The sequence below is a fragment of the Pleurodeles waltl genome, chromosome 1_1 (assembly GCF_031143425.1).
Source record: "Pleurodeles waltl isolate 20211129_DDA chromosome 1_1, aPleWal1.hap1.20221129, whole genome shotgun sequence".
In the NCBI taxonomy this organism is placed as follows: Eukaryota; Metazoa; Chordata; class Amphibia; order Caudata; family Salamandridae; genus Pleurodeles; species Pleurodeles waltl.
Window position 1 is genome coordinate 682,500,999 of NC_090436.1, and position 23,655 is coordinate 682,524,653.

The 23,655-nt window shown below is 43.2% G+C and overlaps 1 protein-coding gene across 6 annotated transcripts in view; it reads left to right on the plus strand.

The window, feature by feature from the left end:
* Positions 1-23,655, plus strand: part of CSNK1G3 (casein kinase 1 gamma 3) — a 479,935-nt gene that overhangs the window by 360,184 nt on the left and 96,096 nt on the right. For all 6 annotated transcript variants that reach the window (XM_069227081.1, XM_069227054.1, XM_069227089.1 and 3 more), the window contains one exon: positions 3,658-3,753. In XM_069227081.1, the coding sequence (XP_069083182.1) occupies positions 3,658-3,753 (96 nt within the window). The remainder of the gene's footprint in view (positions 1-3,657; positions 3,754-23,655) is intronic.

Here is a 23,655-nt window from a genome sequence, read left to right on the forward strand (position 1 = left end):
GCCTATTCTCAAGTGATCCACCAAAAAGTGAACATTAGGAACCATCTCATTACCTTCTTTAAGGAATTTATTACCTGGATTGTATCATTCTGATATATAGTTGTGTATAATTCTTCAACATCGAGTGCAACCAGCCATTCACTATCTTTGTAAAAATCTTAAATACTCAATTTTAATGGTCATATCTGATGCTTCTTTGATATGATTTTCATGAGAAATCAATTGTCTCAAAAACTTGACACAAATTGACTCTTAAACTTGACACAAAAGGTCTCATTGCTGGACCCAGTGGGTTCTTGTGAAATCTTTGGTAGAACTTAAATCCTTTGACTAACTGGGTGTCTGTTATTCCAAAACCTAAATTCTTCCTTGAATACATACACTTTTTCTCTGGCTCTCTTGAGGAAATAGTCTTCTTTTCTCTGTATGCCATCTATGTTACTCCAAGAGACCTTATTATAATGATCACTCACTTCTAAGAATTTGTATATCTGAGCAGCATTGTCTTTATTTATAATTATTATACTCCCGCCTTTATCTGCTGATGTCAAAGTAATTCCTCCATCTTCACTTAAGTTCTTTAGTGCTGTCCTATTTTTAAATGGTAGATTGGTATTCACATGCAACCGCTTCCCAAGGATCCCTTTCATACCTCTCTCAATAGTTTTTTCAAAAATGTCAGCTTATATCCCCACCATACGTTTTGCAAAATTAAATATAGACACGGGTCTAAGACCAGATCTGTTGGACTGAGGTACATATTATTTGCCTAGAAATAATGTATTCAGCTTAATTTTTGTTAATAAAAAAAACGTAAGGGCCCCCTCATTATCCTGAGATGCAAAACAAAACCCTTTTTGCTAAATATCTTATTTTTCTTTAGATAAACACTTAAAGTACAAGTTAGTAACAATGGCTCGCTTACTTCCCTCTCTCCATGTCACTGTTTCTGACTCCTCATTCTCATGCACTCCTGCTGCGCTTGGCCTGAGTTCTCATACCATCCTCTCGCTCCTATTTGACTGTTGCCTGTCTGCCTCCTCAGACGGTGCTGTGAAAAAGCATGCTATTCTTTCTAGGCTTATATTCCCCACTGCCCTGTGGTAGCCCATCCTTTCTTATTTTCCTTTAATCTTCAGATTCACAAGTGTCAAATGAGGTATCAGAATGTGACAAATGCCCTTGATCTCTGTTTATTACCAAAATGCATTACCTATGTTGGGTTTTGGACCTTTGCAATCTTTGATTATAGTGACTCTTTAAGTATGGTTATAGAACCTCTGTACTATATTTTCTTTCCTAATTTTAAGATTTTCTCATTAGATATTCCTTATGCCCTTCTATATCTTACACGCCTTATATCATGTGTTTTGCTTACTTCAAAGCTGTACTATCTTTAAGGTGTTATTCCAGTTCTTCTGTTTCCTTTCTCTCAATTACTATAACCTCTTGTGCTGTTGTTATTATTAGGAGCACCCATTGATGACTGCATCATTTAGCAATAATACCCAGTTTGCTTGGCCTTTTGATTAACAGTAAACAAATCTGATTCATTCCTCAGCTATGACATCATGGGAACTGTTCCTGTCTTACAATACTCTGTTATGAAATTTGCAGGCAGCGCCAAACAAAGCATATTTTCAAATAGGTTACTGCCAGAGAAATCTTACCTAAATTCTGGCCACAAATTAAGTTTTTCTAAAACCATTAGATAATTAATCCTTGTGACAATAAAATCAAGCAATCATCTGACCAAGTAAAAATTCCCATAGGAACATTGTGTGGGTGTGACTGGTAAATTAGAACAATTCCTAGCTTGCCGTCAGAATATAGTTGCAAGGAGCTATGCAGTACTTCTACCGATGGTAATAGCTCACATCTATTGAATTCATATTGCCTTATGATGACTGGAGTCAGGTGGAAATAAAAGCACTTTGTAGTTCTGTTCATTTTAATGCAAATTTCACTAATGCAGTACGGCTGTTTGAATCTCCTACAAATGTTACAGAATAATTGATCAGGTCATGGAAGATTTTCTAGTTTGGAACCGCTTGCTGTGACATTCTGCCTCTGATCCAAATTGGCCGCCTTGGCTTGTGTGGGTACACCAATGTACATCATCCTCCAAAAGGCACAATTTCACTGTCTATGAACAAACATGAATGTATGTACACTTTTCTGCCAAATATTGGTGAGCGACTTTCAGACTTCTGCATGCGTCTTGACCTGTGGTTGAACCAACCAAGTACTCTTCTAGTCTAATCTCAGGAGAAGGAAGAAACAAACAAGCATACAACGAGTAGCAAAGCCTCAGCAAAAATATAAAAATCCTATAAGGGACTAACCAATCAAGCAGACAAATTTAATTTCTATAACTATAAATACCACATGGAGAACTATCATAGGTTATGTAAAAGCTATGCCCTGATTTCGTGTTCTTTAAAATGGATCAAAAATAGCCCTTTCTGTCATCCAGACAATATAACCATTACATGACAGAGCCTAGTTCCTGAAGTATAACACTACTTACACCTATTAATTTTTTGTTTTAATTGTTTCCTTTTGAGGGTAGACACAAGCCAAGCCTTTTGCTCATGAAAAATATTTCTGATGAAGAATCAGCATTGTTAATGACGTATAAGGTTGGACATGACATCCTATATAAATATTACTATGTGGATAGTTTGTGTAAGACAGATCTTATGGTCTCTTGATATGGAAAAGATATCACGTTGTAAATGCAATGAGAATACAGGAGAGTCATATACATTGTTCCCGATTGCTGCATAATTTTCATCTCTGTGGCGGGTCTGTGATGTTTCCATGTAAATATACTGCATGCCTGAGCAGGTCATTGTAATGCCTACTGCAAGAACAGTCTTGCTGCATTGAAGCCCATTGACACGGAATCCATTAACTCTTACTTATTGTTGTATATATGCATGCTGTATTTGTAATCTGCAAAACTACCCAAAAGAATGCAGAGTCAACGAATGCGTAGAGGGATAGCTGGGTTTTGAAAATTGTAGTGGATTATTATTGTGTCGTAATGGAGTACGTTTTCACCTCTTTCCTTAATTTGAGCATGCCTGGGGAACTCCTGATGAATTTTAGAATGTTGTGGCCGATCCTGTGTGGGCAAATTAAGAATACCTGCTGCCATATTGCCATGTTTTTTGCACTTCTTTGTCTCCAGTCTGAAGGTGTCCTAGCTGCAAGTGGGTCTAGAAAGACAGGAGGTGGTGATCATGTTAGCTAGAGAGGAGGGGTTCCAGCTGTGAATTATTCTTTCATCTGCTGACCTTTGAATAGGGCCTAGCTTAGGTTAATTAAAATTGTTTCGGTCCTATCATCCAATTTGATCACCGACCTATGTTTTCAAACTCCACTCTAAATCTACTCTTCTCAAACTATTAGATTGCATTTCATTACAATTCCTCGGAAATGGTGTTGCCGCCTTCATAGTGCTGCAAATGTGCAGCGCCTGAGGTGTTATTCGTTACATATTCAGAGATTCACCGAGATTAAGGGCATCTTCTGTCTGCATTGCATTTTTTTAAATGTATATATCTTCCTGAATGCAGGACTTTTTGCTGTTTAAATAGATACCTATCAGATTGATTGGTTTTGAATATTTTTTTATGAATTGTATTATAGCCAACGCCTGTGGGTCCGTCGCATGCAGACCCCGCACTGTCATCAAACAGAGAAGCACATCAGCACAGAGACAAGCTGCAGCAAGCCAAAAATCAGGTATGCCTGAAGCTCGAGCTATTCTATAGTTATGTTAGTATTTTTTTCAAGAAACATTAGCACAGTTTTATGTTTGATTCTGAAAATTGAAATTTGTTCACATAGGGCTTGTTTCAGTGATGATCCGTCTCATAAGGTTAAAAAATACGTAGTAGACGGAAATGTGTCTTTTTTGTGAATACTACAAATGACACATTTTTTATCAAGTGGGTGTGAGAATGCTGTAAACAATTTGCGCCTGCGTCTTTTGTACAGCTTTTTATTTTAGTGAAATTAAGTGGCCCTTCTGACCCTCCTGTCCTTAATCTACTTTAGTTGCAATTTGAAAGATTCACCAGATGGTGTAATAGTGTCACTAGACCGTTGAGCACATGACTGTTTCTGTTGTTAATGTTATGTTGGATCACCTTGTTTTGATGATTCAGCGGTGTAGTAAATGTGTAGAATTGCGTAATTATTTCTGCACAGTGTTAAAGGGAATGCCAAAGTGTTAATTGCTTTGCTGTAATGTACCATGTGTAGTTTGTAAACAAAACAAGAAACCTAAAAACTAGTGTAAAAGATGGGTTTATGCCCTTCCTTCCTGTTGTTTTTCCATAGTTTCTGTTTCCGTACTTCATGCACACTAATTGGTGGCCAAAGCTTCAGATTCGCTTTTGTTCTTACACCGTTTATTACCAGCCAGCGCTTTGTATCGACAAATTCAATAGTTAGACCAATAAATGTAGGAAATAGGCACTCTTCTGCCCTTCCCTGGATGACCAAACTCCTCCTAAATCTTTGCACATTGAATTGGAAATTACATCAAATGCTTCTTTTACAAAGATAACTGTTTTACAGAACACCACTACAGAAGAATTACTTGTTAGAGTTACTTTCTGCCATTGACGGGAACATAGGTAAAATTCCTATGTAGTTTGTTCATTCCACAAAACAGAAATGCACTAAAGAAGCAAGTCAGTGCTATCCTCCTTACAGCAAATAAGTCACAGAACAATAAGTGTGGCGGATATCCATATTGCACAGTTTTTTCACAAATTCTATTGCTTTAGACCGACATCTTGTATTTGGCATTTCTGCTGTAAGTTTACGCAAATGGTTTACACAGTTTTATTGTGGGGTATGAGAAAGAAATTGTTTGCTTACTTGAATCTAAAAAGAATAATAATCCTGAAAGCATGTTCCCCACAACAGGCTGCTAAAGTCTCCACTTAGAAACGCAACATGGGCAAAAAACATAATTGCACAAACTTCTGTTATGAAAGTACTACAGACTCCAATTGTGCAATCCAGCCCTAACAAGTACCACACATCATGGGTAGACTAACACATTCTAGTGCTGGTGTCCGCATCACCGCACTAAAATGCATTAGTCACGCGTCTAAAACGCCCTGGTACCGTCACCCCAGATTCCCCAGAATGCGCTGTACTATGGCACCGCGAGTGCTGTGATTGGCTCACTGCATGTCTTGTGTGCCGTCCAACTGGAAAGCACACAGCATTATTTACTGGCATCTAGTGTCTCAGTGATGGTGTCGACAGATATACTGAAATCTCATGATAATATATCAATAATTATTATTTAAATCGGCGGTGGTGCAGTGGCTGGTGGCAGCTGCCACAGTGTGAATCGGAAAGCTGCTTCCTGGGCTCTGCTTAACTCCAAACAGACGCAAGTGTCCACGTCACGGAGCTGGGGGCAGCGTCTTGCCTGTGTTCTAATTTTTTCGCAAGGTCATTACCCCCATTGCACTGCGTGTTTCTACATTGACCAGCCATAGGCAAGCCGTATGTTTCCTTTGTTATTGTGTGGCCTGTGGCAGAGATCACAGATGGTGGCAGTAGCCCCCTCTAGACTTGTCCAGGAGCTCTCAGGCCAGAGTACCTTACTGAGCTCACGGCCCCCCTTAACAGCACCACAGGGGCCTTTGTCATTCCACTGCTCGGCGGACGGTAGTTTTGTTTCCTTGCGCTGTACTATGACTGTGATTGGAGCTTCATGTTCTCTGGTAAGGTCTCACAGAGTGACAACAGAGGAGATCGCACGCACATTGTGGGGAAAAGTGATGACGTTTTTTCAGAGGCCGGTTGGTGGCCACATGGCGGCCACATTACAGGTGGCATCTGCCCCAGACCCCTGCCCCCCCACCTGAGCAGTGTCCCAGAGGTGGTGAAGAGCACCACATGAGAAAAGGTGCACAGGTTAAGGGTGAATGGGGGAAGAGAGTTACTCAAACCCCCCATTTGCTGTGAGTGGGATCAAAAACATGGTGCTATAAAATGCACTGTCCCCTCAAATCAGCATTATGGCAAACGGGGACAGTGCGCATTGTGCAAGATGGACCGCGACATACCTTGAAGGACATCTGCAGTCTGCAGTGATGAATGTAGGCTGCAGAAGTCTGCTTTCACTAGTGGAGTTCACGACGAGCTTGCCTGGTGGCCTGCAGGACAGCTGCAAATCATACTAAAGGGGAAAGCAGGAGAAGTTTAAGACATCCTACAGGTTCAGAATGGGGTACAGTGGGAAAGAGCTTGGGGACAGGGGGCCGCCAGCAATATGCTGGAAGTACGACACAGATGAATGCAAGTTTAGGCACATATGCACTGCCTGTGATGGTGATCACCCAGCTGCAAGTTGCAAAAGGAGTAATCACCGGTCAGATAAGAAGGAGAGAAAGACAAAACATTAGGAAGAGTGGGGCACTGTGGGGGGAGCAAAAGAATTGGGAAAGTTTTCGGCTAGCCAAATGCCCCATTAATACACAAATGCTCAGGAGGTTAGCCAACAGTTATTACAATAAGGAGGATGCAGAGTTACTGGTTGAAGGTTTCGAAGATGGTTTCGTGACACCATTTAGAAACCAAGCATCAGTGGGTGAAGGCAGGAACCTAAAGTTCGCAGAGGAACACCTGGGGGTGGTTCAGCAGAAAATAGAGAAAGGAAGAAACCTGGGGTGCATAGAGGGTCCACTTTCTTTAGCCCTCCCTAAAGACATTTCTCCCTTAGGCATGGTCCCTAAAAAAAGAGGCAGGCCAAAACAGACTTACACCACCCAGCATTTTCAGGCGGCGTCAGTTAATGATTGCATTCCTCCAGACTCATGTTCACTGGGGTACACCACGGTAGAGGACGCCATTGACATGGTAAAGGTAGCAGGCAGGGGAACATTGATGGCAAAAGCAGACATTGAGTCGTCTTTTCTCCCCTTACCGGTGCATCCAAGGAGCTTTCATCTGCTTGGTTTTCAACACAATGGGGAAGTATACTTTAACAAGGCCATGCCAGTGGGCTGTTCCATATCTTGTGCATATTGTAAACGGTTCAGCACGTTCCTGGAATGGGCGCTGCACAGGCGACACCCTCGGGGGGTAGATGCACTACCTGGATGATTTCTTATTTGTAAGTAAAGCAGGGACAGGGGAATGTGTAAGCACCCTGAGGGCTTTTCGAGATCTAGCAAAGGAACTGGAGGTGCCTTTAGCGGAAGAAAAGACGGTAGGTCCGGCCACAGTACTAGTTTTCCTGTCCATTGAATTAGACTCAATGGCGGGGACATCCAGGTTACTGGAAGATATGGTCTCAGAGCTGAGGGACGAAATCAGGGCCCTGTGCAGCAAAGAAAAGGCAACCCTTAGAGAGCTGCAGAGTATGATTGGCAAACTGAACTTTGCAGCAAGGATCATAGCTGCTGGAAGGGTGTTCACAAGGCGTTTGAGCAGATTGGAAGCAGGCATACGTGAGCACCATCACTTCAGGCTAGGGACTGGGGTCAAGAAGGACCTGGCCACGTGGTATGCTTTTCTGGCACATTTCAATGGTCTCCTTATCTGGAGAGAAGGATGGGTCACGGCCAAAGAGATAGCCCTATTCACAGACTTGACGGGCAGCTGTGGATTGGGAAAGGAGTGATGAGCTGGCAGATGGCCAGACAGGTGGCATAAGTTGGGAATTACATTCAATATCACATTTATTAAGCTATTCCCCATAGTAGTTGCCCTGACAGTGTGGAATAAAAAACGACGTGACATGTAAATCACTCTGTGGTCTGATAATCAGGGGGTAGTAATTGCCATTAACAGAGGAACAGCAACGTGTCCGGACACATCAAGACTCACGAGGCACTGCTTTAGCCTGCAGCTTGAGGGAAACCTTGACGTTAGGGCACAACATGTCCAAGGCATGAAGAACTCACTGGCAGATGCACTCTCTCGTTCCCCGATGGACGAGTTCAGGAGGCTACCCCTGGAGGCCCAGCGGACAATGAAATGACAACCTTTCCAAATGAACTTTTGGTGGAGCAGACCTGTCATTACTAGTAGATAATGCACTCACCCCAGAGACCTGCAGGCGCTACAGCAAATATGTCACGTCAACGATGCAAATAGGAGGGTTGAGGTCTTTGGGAGATCCCGAGATCATGGTGCAGGCGGTAGAAAGCTTAATCAAATGAGCTTATTAACAGAAGTAAACGAAGTCCTTGGCACTGGCCCACCTGGCAGCTGTGGCGCATTTCTCGAAGATACAAACAGGGAGGATACCACAGCCTCTCACTATATCAGAGATGCCGTGAAGGGTTGGAAGTGTCTTGAGGGGAAGAGACAGGACACAAGGCGCACCATAGACTTCGAGAAGTTGGTATGGCTAAATAATGCCCCAAGTGCTGTAGCGGACAACCCATACCAGTACACGCTATTCGGGGCAGCCTTCATAACACCATTTTTTGGTGCTTTTAGAATAAGCGAACTGGTGGCACCAGTGAAAAGAAAGGCAGGGATGGGTTGCTTACAAGCAGAAGACATCCAGCTGGATGGTGCAGGGGTTCAGCTATTTCTCAGGAGATCTAAGACAGATCAACTAGGCAAGGGCCCATGGGTACAACTCAGTTGCATAGAGGACACAAGGTACTGCCCAGTATGCTGTTTAAAGGATTACTTGACAGTGCGGCCTAATGGGCTGGGCTCTCTCTTCGTTCACAGTAATGCCGAATTGCTGAACAAGTACCAATTCTCTGCAGTCATGTGCAAATCTTTGAGTCACGGGGGCCGCACACCGGCAGGGTTCGGATCACATTCATTTAGGATGGGGGCAGCCACAACAGCGGCAAACATGGGTTGCAGTAGGGAGGTGGCGCTCCAACACTTACAAAAGCTATATATGGCCATATTTGCTATGAGCTGGGCTCGTCCAGTTACTTTAACAATTGACAGCAGTTTTTTCTTGGTTGCTTTTGACAGGATCTCAGCCCAGAACAGTCTACGTGGTTGAGCACTCATTTATTCATAGAATACAATCATGGTGAAACCACATCGGCAGTAAAAGAAGAGGTGGGCCAAAGGCTACATGCACCAAATGGTGGGGTTACCTGGGCATGAGATGAGGGCAGCTTTCGGCGACACTCCACGGTTTGCATACAATGGCCCAAAACCAACCGGAAATTCTGATCATACACCTAGGGGGGGAACGACTTTGGCTCAGCTGGGGAGGCGGAACCTCCTGAACGATATTCTGCTGGGTTTAACAGCAACAAGAGCATTTGGCAGCACCACTGTCATGTGGTCAGAATTTATCCCCAGGCTTACATTGCAGGGGGCCATGTCAGATAGTGCAGTAGATAATTCCAGGAGGAAGCTGAGGATTGCATTTACCAAATACTGCAAAACGAACGTGCCAGAAAGCATTTGCCACAAACTAATCGACCCGAGACACCACGAGCTGTGTGCCCCGGACGAGGTACACCTACCATGGAAGAGATGGAAGTTATCTGGGCAAATTTGTGGGCAGCCACTGTCCAGGTTGGCTGCCCTTTACAGAGAACACGCAGCATTAACGAATGGGGGGGATCTGTCTGGAGACGTGAGCCTCACAGGCAGCGTGGCGGACAGAAAAAAGGATTTAACCATTTTTGTAAGGCAAGCACAGCTAGTAAGGCAGTGTGCTAAGGAAAGGCCACTCGCCTGGAGACACCTTATGGCAGGGTGAAATGGGCCGGCAAGGTGAGTAAGCGGAGCACGACACTCGCAACCCAGACCCGCCAGACTGTTGGCAGGGCACACAAGGTAGTGAGGTGGGCCTAAACGAAAATAAGAGGCTACCCCCTCAGAAACATTGTAAACCAACAGTATTTTGAGAACCCCCTTTAAAGAGGCATGCAGGATTGCCTAGCGCAGAAATTCCCAGAAAGCAGGACAAGCAGAGGCCAGGACTGAAAAGAAATGTAACAACAGTGCATGATGGTTAAAGGCTGATCAATCACTATTGAGTTATGACCTTGTGATATTGGTTTATGACATTGATTTATGATACCCGTGATTGATGTATGATCATGCAACATGCTTATGATGCTTCTGTGACATATGATAATCAGTGGTTGAACTGGCAATCTTGAATGTTTTTAAATAAATAACTGCAGCCTTTTTTATATTCCACAAAAAATATTGCAGTAAAGTTTGATTATTTTGAGGTAGATGTGCTAAGAGACAAATGTCATGGATATATGGGTAATCGGACTGGAGTAATCCAGGTGCGGGAGTTAAGTTTCCTGACCTGCCCAGCACAAGTCCGAAGAATGGCACCTCAAGGAACTTGCAGTCTGATGCATCCTGCGCTACAGTCGGATGAAAACAAGTTTGACCCCGATCTCTGTCGCTCCACATGTGTGTTGAGGGGAAATTAGGAGGACATAATTCACAATTTGTGGTGTTAGGTCATGAGGCCTGTATCTTTTAAAGGCATCTGCACTGACCTTTACACAGGCTCTAACACTGTAGCAAAGAGACAGACTCTCAGTGACTGTCAACATAGACAGCACACCACATAGGCCATATTAGAGGATGCAGCTAATAGCAGTAAGGAAGTGAGCGCAGGCAGCAGAGAGTGTGTTATCATTTTGATTGCCAGCACTCTCGTAGGCTGCGTCAGGAGGCCGTGAGCTGACCATTGCCCACTTCTGCACAACAGTGATCCCCTCAGAGGGAGTCTGCCTACTTCTAGCTCCACAGCACCAGTAGAAGGCAAAATTGAATTTAGCAGACCTGGCAGTGGCTGAGCACAGCAGTGGAAAGTAGCCCGCATTGACAGACCAGTCCATAAAAGTGGTGCAGCAAGAGTACATAGCCAAAGGTGACCAGTCAAACCCTGTTGCCACTGTGTCTTATATTGTAGAGCGCTGGGAGAGGAGTGAGTTGTGTGCATGCTGAGCACCATTGCTGCAGTATTTGGCTAGGCCTTGTTGTCTAAACTGTGGTGTGGAGGAAGTGTTATGCAGGAGCAGGAGTCACACAGAGCAGCACTTCTGGATACCCAGTGAGTGTAGTGTGGCCGCTCCTGCCACCCTTGCACCTTGTTGTAGTGGGAGCATGGACTTTATTACTTGGTTTTGTTCGATAGAAAGTGCCACTCTTAAGTGCCACACGTTTGGCTGTAGCATGTCACTCATAAGTAGACTAAAACTATGAAAATATCACATATAAGCCATCTGAAAACGTGGCAGCTATGGCAATCTGAAGGTAATACGGCAGTGAACATTCGATAGAATTATTAGAATATGTGTACTTCTACCATATGCATATTTTAAATAACTGGATGCCATCTGCCATCTTTCTCAAGAAACCTTTCATTTTCCTGGCTGGCCTTTTGTTCACAGCTGGTCTACACTTTTTACATCAAACTAACCCTGCTGCCGAAGAAGCCAGGGGCTGTACTTCAAGAGTAGCCCACATAAAAGAATCAGGAATGGAAAGTTGCTCCAAACCGTTCCTCTATATCTCCTTGTGAAAAGCACCCAAAACACTACACTCATTTTAAAAAGAGGGACTCCATTTAGAACGGTAGAGCCAGTCGCATCTTAAGAGCTAAAACAGAAGGTAGCTTGGCTGTAGAGATTTTATTTGCACATTGGTAGTTGTAATCATGCCCGATTCGGGAGGAGTATAATTGGAGATACATATAAGCAGAAGTGAACAAGGTTGCTGCTGTTTCTTGAGAGTGATGAAAGGGACTCCAGGATAGCTGTTCCACGAAATTGTGCTGAACATTCTGGATGAGAAAAATGTTTGCTACATTTAGGGTCTTTACCAATCATCCTTAAAGTGCCTTGCATGACCTGCTTTTAGCTGAGAGCTAACTGGAACCAGGGGAGAAAAGCGAATTTCTTGCTTATTGCTTGACTGATGTTTCTGAATAGATTTTGTCTCCAGCTTTTATGGGTCTGTGGGACTAAAGGTCTGCTAACAGAGCTGATTCCCAGGCACAGTGAATCCGATTCCGGTTAGGCAAGCCTCTTTGCCACTTGTAACACTTTTCTGTTGTGCCTTGAGGCTGGATAATGTTCTGTTGACAAAGAAAACTATGGTCTCCTGGAAGAAAAGGGTGCCAGCTGAAGCTTGATGTTTCTGCTACCTGCTGTATAGAAGCGCTCCCTTATGCCTGCCGAGTGGAGAATGGCCTCTGGCTAAAACAAGCAGTTGTTGCTTCAGAGAAATCATGGGAACTATTTTTAACTAGAGACTGTTGTTGTGGGCTTGAAATCGAGTTGTGTGCATGCCTGCAAAGGGAAACTAAGTTGATGTCTGACGAACCAGATCTGGAGACGAGGGCACTTTTGATCAATGAACTTGTTAGCAATAATCTTTGATGCTGCAAATTAGCAGAGTTTTATTTTAAGCAAACAGAACTTTACTTAAGGTATATTGCGCTCTTATGTAAGGTGCAAGGAAAATTGCTTTATTTCAGTGCTCAAACACAAATTCACTGTTGATCCCTGGTGGCCGCTTTCACTGAAATAGAAATGGATTGTGGCTAAAAACACCCTCATTAGGTCGAGCGTGCAAGAGCTTTGACCTGTTGTAAGTATTGTGAGCTTTTAACCACGCCCGCCACTTTCACTCGTTCGTGGGCTTGCCTTTCAAAATTCCCTTGATGTCATTGGTAAATGCTTTACAATTGTCCCGCCTTGAGGCTGTTTGGTTACCGCTTTGCAGACTTCTCCTGTTACATGGATAAGTGCATGGTTGCCGATGTACTTCAGAGTGGGTAACTACTTTTTTTTTTTTTTGACGCTTACCTTTGTGCTGCATGGCAGCCATGGCGCTCACAGCGCAGAACAGCCCAAACTCCATCTGCGATATAGATAATTTTGTGTTTGCTATTTATGTTGTCTGCTTTGTCTAGTCCCAACATGGAAGCACGATCACATGCACGCACTTTAATTGCCCATGGTTTTAATCTTTTCTTTTGTCTCTCCCCTTCGTGATGCATGGCGGCAGTGGCGCTCACAGTGTCAACAGCGCTATCTCAATTGGTGGTATAGATAATTTTGTCTTTGCTATTTATGTTGTCTGTCTTGTTCAGTCCCAACATGGAAGCACCACCACATGCACGTACTTTGATTGCGCACGGTTTTAATGTAAAAGTTTGCAAGTTACAGACTTGTTCTACCGTACCTGCGTCCTGCGTCAGGCAAGCAAAAGACACTACACCTGCGCAGCCCTGTCATGTTATGATCAAGGGAGTTTACATCAGGATTCCAGGCACGTCAGACTGCGTCTGTGTGGTGAGATCACCAATGCACCATTTTGCCAGGGTTTGAATATGAGGTGCAGGAGGTATACGGAGCTTTATTCCTGCAGTTCTGCAGATCCCCGACATCCTTTCAGGAGGAAGTAATGCTTGGCACCTGTTATCGTGCCACACTGGTGGCCGTTGAGTCTAAAAATGTCACCTATTTAGAAGTTGGAGTGCTATGCTTGTTATAGCTTGACATGGGAACTCCCTGCACTGGCAAGCTGACAGCACCCACTGGAGCACATGCCCTTGTGTGCCAGACCATGTCCGTTTATAACCTCTGGTGAATACAGCTACCAGAGTAGTTTTTGGGTTATGAGTGTAGTTTGCAGCTGTGCTTCTCTTTAACCAAAGCTTCTGTGATTTAATTGCACTGTGCGCATTTAGGGTGCTCCGCAGACTGCCAAGGTGCCCAAAACGTAGAGGCCGGTTATGGACCTCACCTTTTAATATTGTAGCAATGGCAACAAACTGACCCATTTCTGATGCATGTCACTTGTGGTGTTGGCAGTCATTAGCAGCATGCCAACAGTAAGCACTTGTTGGTGAAAAATACAAATAATTTTAGGTTCACTCTATGCTACAATGTATTCAGGTCACTTTAAAAAAAGGAAAGCACCTCATCTGCACTGGCTAGTGTGGTTGGCGAAATATCGACTGTCAAACTTGACATTTTCTTTCACACAGATTCAACTTTCATCAGCTGAGTTTCTGCTTGCAGATGCAGTTAGGATTTTACAACACCAATAGCTCTAACTCAAGCAAATGAGAGACCCATTGCATTGCAAATGCTTGTTTTGTTTTTGTTATGACACCACAACAAAAACAAGGTGATGGAAGATGAACTTGCTTTAATCTCAGACACTGCTAAAAGCTCATGGTAGCATACCTGTACATCATTTTTGCTGACTGTCATTCTAAACAGAGACCAGTGTATGCAAATCAGTAATTGCCAGTGACGGATAAATTCAGGCATTCCATCCATCACGGTTTTTTCGATGCAACACCCTAAGTATGGTATTTATGCTTTTACCTGGGTCTTGTGCTCCCTGTACCACTGGCTTCAAACTGTAAGTCACTGGCGAGAACTATTTAGGCAAAACCAACCTAGGGTTGCTTAAGTATCTCTCAAGAAGAGAACTGCTCTTTCTGTTTCTGCTGGTGCAGGGCCAGTGATAATTTGGGTATGTCTGGTTCCTGTCTGAGCTGGCCAGGTGGGTGCAAACAGATGGACTGGCATGCCGCTCAGAGTAGTTTCTAGAGGCTCAGATGAATTCAAGCATTCCACCGATCACTATTTATGTTTTCTGTAATATCTTTGACACCTGCATCAAATTCTTCTCAGTGGGGAAATGTTAATTAAAATAATTTTTCTTTGTTAAGTTACTTCGGGCCCTGCACATTCTCTATCTTCTTAGCTCTAGTTTAGATGTCCATGTACCAGATGCATTTCTCTGAGTAACATCTTGATGCCCGAGCCAAGCTACCAAGATTGAGCTATGGATTCTTCACATAAACTAGTTTGTTTGCCCTTTAAGGATTAGAAGGTTTGGCCCTTAAGGAAGAGAAGCTAAGTCACAACTCACATCAAGTTATTGTGGTATGTCCCCTTACTAGTGACTTCTGATTTCCTTCAAGTGATATTTCGGTTTGAGTTTTAAAACTAATAAGGTGAATAGGTCTTTTTACTCATAAAACTAAAATTCGCTGTTGAGTTACCTTTGCTTTTTTTTAACACCTTTTTCTGTCTCGGGAGATCTTTCTCTGCACACCTCATTTCCTTTACGTTTTTTTATTCTGCTTAAATACCCTCTCGAGTCATTAGTGCGCTATACAAATCGGCATACCAAAACTTTTACACTGGGTATATTTCTTGAATGCAGTAACGAAGTTGTTTCGGTATTCGTGTAATTAGCTAACACCTTGTATCTTCTATGTTTTAAGCTTAAACACTCTTTCATCTACTATGAGAGCACAGAGAAATGACATTGGCTTCCACTCACACAATATTTTTGTGAATATTGAGAGAAGCTTGCTGTGACCCAAGAATGAGGTTCACTCCCATTATGCGTGTACTAACTTGCCCATATTAGGGGCTGTTAACCAGTCACTGATGATCCACCCTCGTGCATGACAGTGAACTTTATACCCTAGAAAATGTGCAAAACCGGCTACTAGAATTCTAGCTGGTGCCTCAAATAACTGATGTAAAATATTGTTAAATATCATTGGGGCTTTAGGCAGCTGTATAATGTGAATTCCAACGCAGCCTCGTATAGTGTACATGTGCTAATGTTTTCTTATACACTATTCCAGACAAGATACCTTGCTGCTGACCTGTAGGTAACCAGAAGGTCATAAATTCAAATTCTGGTGATGACAATTTAGTCTTTCATTCTTCAGAGGCCCATACAATTAGATATATTAAAGTGGGTTAAAGCATCACCTCTTGCTTATATTAGAACGCTTAGTAGAAATTACCATATGTAGAAGCAAGCTATTATTATTAAGCATTTGTAAGATTGTGAAAAAGCCACGTGTACATGAATTACAACCCTTTCAAATCAACTTTTCAACTTTTAATGTCATGTTCATTTAGTACAGTTCTTCACCAGCCATGAGCCTGCTACCAATAATGTTTCTCTCTCTAATCCTCCCTGTAAACTGTAGGCGATTTAATCTCGGGTTTTGGTGTTATTTTAAAGATAGATATTGCATTAAACTGAGGATCGTTTCATTTGTGCAAATAAAATATAATTGTTGTGGCGTATCCTATAACCGGAATATGTGGGGATGCAACTCTTCAAGGATTTCCAACCTTGAGTCATTGTTATGAAAATCATTGAAGTGAATTTGTATTATATCCTGCTGTCTCCTACTCATTTGGTGACACCCACACTATAAAAGTACATGACCTTGGGTTTATACATCACTACCGATTGGGTTGATAAAAATAAATCCCATATAACCTATGGAACATTTATTTATTCATATTTCCATGATTGTGTTGTACTTAAGAGACCTACTTTATGATTATCCTTGAGTAGTTAATCTTTTGGTGACTTTGTTTTCTTGGGTGGTCCTTTTTTAAACTGCAGGTGCAAGTGTTGCTTTATCTGCAGAGTTGTTTTATTTCCTAACATGCTTTAAGTTGTTTACAAATTGTAACATGTAATTATGTTTTTTAAAATTATACTACATGAAGACCCTTGTGCATTGTACCATTTATATTTACATTTAAATTCAGGGTACGCCCTGTACCGTTTTCCCCTTTATTTGACACTTTCCAATTTATTATTATTTTTTTTTTACCTTTACCCTTCCTTGATATGTTAACTTTGCCGTGTCTTACATTTTACCCTATCCTTAACGTATCTCTTATAGATAATTCTTTATGCTTACCTGACCCTTCCTGGTTTTTCTGAGTATAATTACCTTGATGATTTTGTATCTTGAGGTAATTATAGTGATATAAACTCATGTTACTCACTTGCTGTTGTGTATTTGACTCAACACAGAATAGGGCAACTCAGTAATCCCCCAGGACTAGGTATGAAGTTGTAATTCCAATGAAAGGGCTCCTCAAGGAGTAATTTAAGAATGATAGGTAAGTCAGTTTTGTGGTTATCATCAAACGACTCCAACCTAAAAAATTAGATTAACAAGCACTGAAAAAGCAAAATAGCTGTAAAAATGTGTACGTATATATTTCTACTCTTTGTCAGACATCAAATCAGAAACGTATATTAGAATAAGAAGAAATGTACGTAAAACAATATACATATGTTTGTGCATCAGTTTACTTATATTTCTTTTAAATATTAAGATCCACAGTCTGCCTTTTTTTAGGGTGAGCGTAAGCATACGACTTCTGGTATACTTCTAAGTATACTTCTTCTGTGCGCTTCCAATTATTTCATTTGTTAGTTTCAGTGTCATAAAAAAATTCTTGTTTGCTAGTGGTCAGTCTTGCCTCTTTGTCCCTCCTTCTTCTGTGTGGGGGCAGGGACCAACTACTGTATATTTACGCTTTGTCCTGTTTATCTGGTCTGTAGGGGACTTTTTTAACTTTGTTTCCTGCTCCTGTCCAGGGAGTCTTCCCTTTTCATGTCCAGAGCATTCTTGCTCTGAGTTTAGCTTAGCTGTAAACAAGGCTATAAATCAGACTGCTATCTTTGTCACATTTGGTCTTTGTGGGCTCTTTGCACTCTCTCTCAGCTGCCTGGCTCCCACCCGTCCTTGGCTTGAATCTTCTTTACCGAGTGTGCCTTCTTATGGTCCCTGGTGCTGAGAGCAAGGGCGGAGGATCCTTTGCACGCAACTCCATCAGTGCACTTCAGTTCACACCCCAAACCCCTCAGCTATGCCAGTGCCAGAACCTAACACATGCTGTCTGCCAGAGCACTGCAGTTCTTACAGTCAGTACACACACTGCTGTTCCAGTATTGGGACCTCGAGCGCAGCTCCATCAGTGCACCTCAGTTCACACACTACAAGCCCTCTGCTGTGCTAGAGCCCCACCCCTCAGTTCTTACAGTCAGTACACAGTGAGGTTCCAGTACTGGGACCTCGCCCGAAGCTCCATCAGTGCACCCCAGTTCTACCCCGGAGAGGTAATTTCCTTTACTATACTGTGACCCTGCTCACATACAGCTCCATTACACCAACTCGGTTCTAATATTCAGTCCCACTGCTAAGCCAATACTGGACCCAAAAGAGCAAAACACAGCTCAGCCAGTGCACCTTAAGTCTAACATCCAACGCCACTGTTGATGGGGAAACACCACAGCTCCACCGGAAACCATAAATTCTAACATTTAGCACACGTTTCTTTTCAGTACTGAGGGTCTCACACACATCCTTCAGGACTCCTTGCTTCTGTGGTTAAGAGGCAATGCCACTCCCATGCTGGGTCCCACTTGCAGCTTGACCAGGGCACCTCCAGGCTAACACTCAGCAACACTGGCACGCCAATACTAGTTTCCACACATAGCTCCATTTGAATACCTCACTTATAACCTTGTGTGCCTGTTACCTTTCCGCTACTGCAGCCCACATACAACTCTGTCAGTGCACCTCAACCCTAACCTGCAGCGCCCCGTTATTCCATTACCAGGAATTACACAACTCTCCATTTCCCATTCTTGACCCGCTTCCTTTCTGTTATTCCAGCACTGTGCTGGGACACAGCTCTGTCTATACCCCCAATCCTGATCTTAAGAGCCCCACTATTGCTGTATTGGGGGTTCACATAAAACATTGCTGATGCACCTCCTGCTGTTCTGCAGCACCTCCTGCTGTTCCACATTCTGACTTCTGTTTGAGGATGTGGGGAAGCCAATTAAATCTATTCTTAGCTTAGATTTGGGAGGGTCTGTTTCACCTAGCTCACTCCGTTCTTTCTTTCACTCTGTTTACTCTCAATGTTTTCTGTCTTACCCACTTTTCTATTTCCAGCGCTTAAAATCCACACGTTAAATTCCACTCTTTCTTTCAACTGTTTATTTTTACTCATCTCCTTTTTTTTTTTTTCCTCTTCCTCTTGCTACCTCCTCTTTCAGACTCGCAAAAACTTGGTTATTTCCTTCCTTGTTTTGTTCCTCTCCATTCTCTTCATCAGGCATTCATTTTTTTCACATTTTTTTCCTCTTCCCTTCATTCTTTTTGTCTTTTTTATTTGCTGTTTCCTTTGACTCGGTTTGCATCCTTTCACTTTTTTTAATAATCTTTCTTCCTTCCATTCACTGGTGTTTTTCTTATCTTTATCTGTCAATTCACGTTTTACTATAAATACCTCTTTTTCCCGTCTGTGTGTGGAAGCCACAAGTTGCTTGTAGGACCCCTAAGTGTCAAAGTAGTTTTCCCATTCTCTGTCTCTGGGAAATGTATCAGTACATACATGCCCTGGTTCTTTCACTGCTTGTTTCTCTCACCATGTCTTTTTGCTCTAATGTTCATTTTTCTCTTTCTTTCTCCTCTGTCTTTCATTCACTTGCTTCCTTCCCTTTTTTTATTTTGTCTCATACGTTTGCTGTATTGCTTCTCTTATTGTTTCCATTTTCTCATTCTTTCTTTCTTTCCCTTCTTTCTTTTATTTCTTTGCTACCCCTTCTCCTTCTTTCTTTTGCCTGTTGTATTCCTTTCGCTTTTCTTTTTCTGCCCCATTCGCTTTCTATCCTGAGGCCTAGTTATCAGTGGAACAAAAGGTGCAGTGTCACCGGGGCCCAGAGACCTACAGCCCTCACTCACCTAAAATTACTGCTATATTTTCCTACCGAAATTGCAGTCAACCATTTTCCTTTCCTACCCCAGGGCCCATGACACAGTTACTATGCCACTTGTCCTCTCCATCTTTAATCCTGACTCCCACTTTCCTTTCACCCTCCAATCCGTCCCAAATAATAATTTTGTTATGGCGTTTTGAGCAGTACAATTTAATGCCAAAAGTTTATTTCTTATAAAGGTTTATATGATAATTGTATATGTTTTAAGGTAGAGTAAGACGTTAAATGGAAGTTCTTTAGTTATATGCAGGCCCACTGGAATGATATGGCAGGAAAAGATGACATTATGAGACAAGATTGACCAGTTTTATGTGGCAAGAAAAGTCTAGTTTTGAATTGCCAATGCCAATAGCTCTAACTTAAGAAAATGCAAGACCTATTGCATTGCAAATGCTTGTTGTATATTGACGCTTAGCTCTAAGGATGGTCTCAAGGACTGATGCTTAAAGAGACCAAAACGTCAACAAACATTCAATATCGGCTTCAGTATCTCCACCTCTTGTGGTGTGTTCCTCATTTGACTGCAAAACCTATTTAATGGACTATCTTTGGCTGAGTGGTATCTTCACTGACTAAGGCCATTATACATTGTTAGAGTCATAGAAATTATAATGTGGTCTATGTCAGCGTGTGTTCTTGTTTTGACTGTATGTACTCATATATAATCCCCATTTGATGATAAATATATTCAAAAGACTTACTATTCGAATACGTGTCTTGATGTTATGTTGTCTGAGACAAGGTACCCCTTTATCCGTACACATTTGTACTTGTTTGCTTTTTCAGTGCTTAATATTTGAATGTTTAGGTTGGATTCATGGGATGTATTTGACTGTGTAGTACCTCCAGGCTATTAACCTTATCACCAGCCAGTTTATCAGCTGAGGATCATTAAGTTCTGCTGTGAAAGAGTCAGTATAACCCAATGATTGATATTCCACTGTCCTCTTCATTTTTTTTGCATCATTTATTTATTCACTTTCACAAGTAGAGAGGTTCAGTTACGATTACAAAGTTTAAGGCAGTTGAGGAAGAACGCATAGAAGTGATATTGTGTAAAGACCTACATAGAAGGCACATCAAAGCAAATGTAATAGTCATCTTCCAACCCCACTCCCAAAACCCAAGAATAACATTACAATGAAGGGTAGAGGCGGAAGGGAATGGGGAGAAGAAGAGTAAGTACATGGTGACAGGAACATGGAAGATCATCAACCACCCAGCATTTCCCCGTCAAACAGAAAAGAACAACATGTCTGTGGGTACCAATAGCCTGGAAGCCAGCTAAGAACTAGCACCAACAGATAGAAACCCCCAAGCCTGGAGCTGTTGTGAGTAGAAATGAACATAGCAGAGCACAGCCTAGTGAGCTCAAATGAACTGTACAGTGTAGTCCACTAAGACCCCAGGCATACCTATGGCTGAATGAAAGTGCAGCGTCCATAATGAGCCTGAGGATAGTGTGGGGCAACAGTGTATAGGAATAGCACCCATTTGCCACCTGTGTGAGCACCCCACCCCTGGTATGGCAGTGATAGAAGGTGGAGGTCACATCTCACCTGCATTCCGCTACAGTGTCATTCATCATATTCTTCATGGCAACCTGAACAACACTGCTGAATCAGATAGTGCATACCAGGTTGACCCTGCATAGAGGTTAAAGCATAGCATGCCAACAGCTTAGTTAGGTCCTTTGCTAGCCTGGGCTCTTAAGGAGAAATACTGGAAAGTTGGGTAGAAGAGTACTGAGCACAGCAACGAGTTGGAGACTTAGCCAAAGGACAAAACAAATGGCCCCCAGGCCCTCTCATAAACCTCCAGTTTGTCCTTAAGTGTATAAATTGTGGGATCCTGAAGGCTATCCTGTTAAGCTCTATCTGCCATTCCTGACCAGGCGGGTTTCGTGGGTTGGAGCCTCTTACTGAGAATGCACAACTTGGCAACTGCCAGGACAGTGGCCAGCCAGCAATGTATGTGGGAGTTAAATTCAGGGACATCCATCATATTGTGAAGAAGTTCCTTATGGAGTGACAGGACCAACATCAGAGAGCTGAAAGGCATGAAGCCCACAGACAAATCAGTAGGGCTGAAGAGGTCTGCAGGACCATAGAATATGGTGACGGTCACAGCGAGGGTCTCCACAGGTGCAGCACCTATCATGTGTTAACAAAAGTGCCCTGGCAATGCCATATGGGAACAAATTCCAATCATAGAGATCCTTGAAATAAAAGACTTTGACACAAGATTCTCTCAGTACCCAGTTGTGATATAGTAGCAAAGTTGCCCAATGATCACACGAATATTCCGCAGCTAGTGATGTCTCACAGTGTTGCCTGGTCACTGTGAGGCAGGGGTTACAATGTATGACTTTGATCAGGACCCAGTATAGGCCTGACAGTACCCCTATAAAGAGGCTCCAGAGCCTCTGGTATTGGCAGATGGGGGACACAGAAAGAACAACTGGCGGAAGCCACAGGTAGCTCCTGGGGCAGTGTACCAGAAGTTTGTATTTCCAACAGTCAGAGGCTAAAAGGACAAACTTGTCCCTCAGCACTTCAGAGGATTTCACAGTTCCCTCATGTAGAATTTGATCAACTGGTCTCACCTCCTTTGTGCGCCAAGACAGCCAATGAAATGGCTTGGCCGCAATAAAGACTCACGAGTTATACCACAGTGGGGCACCAAATTGGAGGGAAGGGGATACTTCCAAGAGTTTGTGTGCCGAGCGCCAGGCCAAGACTGCACAAGCAAATAGAGGCCACATCTAATAATTGGGTGCTGCGCTGAGCCAGGCTTAGTGGCACGAGTCTACATGTGAACTCCAGGGGATCCATGAGGTGAAGATCAAGACGTTTCAGGAGCTGATCCAGCAGAAAGGAGACTACATCCCCTCTCTGGTCCCTTCGGTACGCCAAAGCATGAGAGTTGTTAAACCATGCCTTCTCATTTAGGCTGGTGATCTTGTGCTGAAGACAGTCACCGCAGTCGGGCCGAACATCATAGCAGGCTTACATGTCATCCAGCCACTGACTGACCGTGTCCAATCGGGTAAGAAGGCCAGAGACATCTAGAGTCAGTTAATTTACTTCTGAGGTAATATCCAACATTTTAAGGTTTACAACCGTTGGAGTCATGCCTGTGGCTCAGATTTCTTTCAAGAAGGCATCCATGTTGCTGGGCTTGGGTTGGGGTTGGGGAAGATTATCAGTCTGCCACTGACTGGTCTAGGTTCCACTGACCGCTTTTGAAAACAACAACTGGCACACCGCTGGTCCCTATTACATCATATGCTGCGATGTTGTAAGCCTGGCCCAAGCAGGACACAGACATCCTCACTGTAACAGCCTCAAAAAAGCAATCACAATTGAGCTCCTAAGGGTGGGCTCCCTCAGAACTCAGAAATGTGGGTACCCAGTGTCTATTAAGCAGCTTGCCGCCCCTGGTAGTATCTCATAGACACCACTCCAGGTTCATAAGTGGTGTGTTTTAGGGCCTCAAAGGAGGGAAAAGATTTGGGGGCTTTCACCCAGCCCCAATTGAAGCCCAGGTTCTAAGATTGTGCAGTGAGATTAACAGGGTTTGTGATGCTAATCCAGCCACATAGCCCTTGTAGCGGTGGTGATTCTCTTGCCCATATCCCAGCAAGGATCAGGGTCCAGCAGCAAATGGCCACCTCCCAACTGCGATCAAAATGGAGAAGGGGCACCGTGTAGGAATGAAGACCACGCAGCTGATTAGTGGAACGCGCAGTACAGCAGTACTGGGGTCTGCATGGAAAACAGTTGTGCAATAGTGATCAAAGTAGTCGGGTGGCCTCTTAATAAACAGCGTGGCCACTCGGAAGGCAGAGGTGGGAGCCCCCAAAAAGTCAAAGAGCCCTCACAGGTCACACATGGGCCAAATTACATTTTTGGCGCATTGATGCAGGGAGCTGCTGGTCTCTGTTTCCTGGGCAGAGCCTAATCAATATGGCAGTATGCCAGCTGGCCGTGTAGGATGCTGCCACCAAACCAGACGTCCCAGGATAGTGTACTCTGTCTCACCAGCAACCGG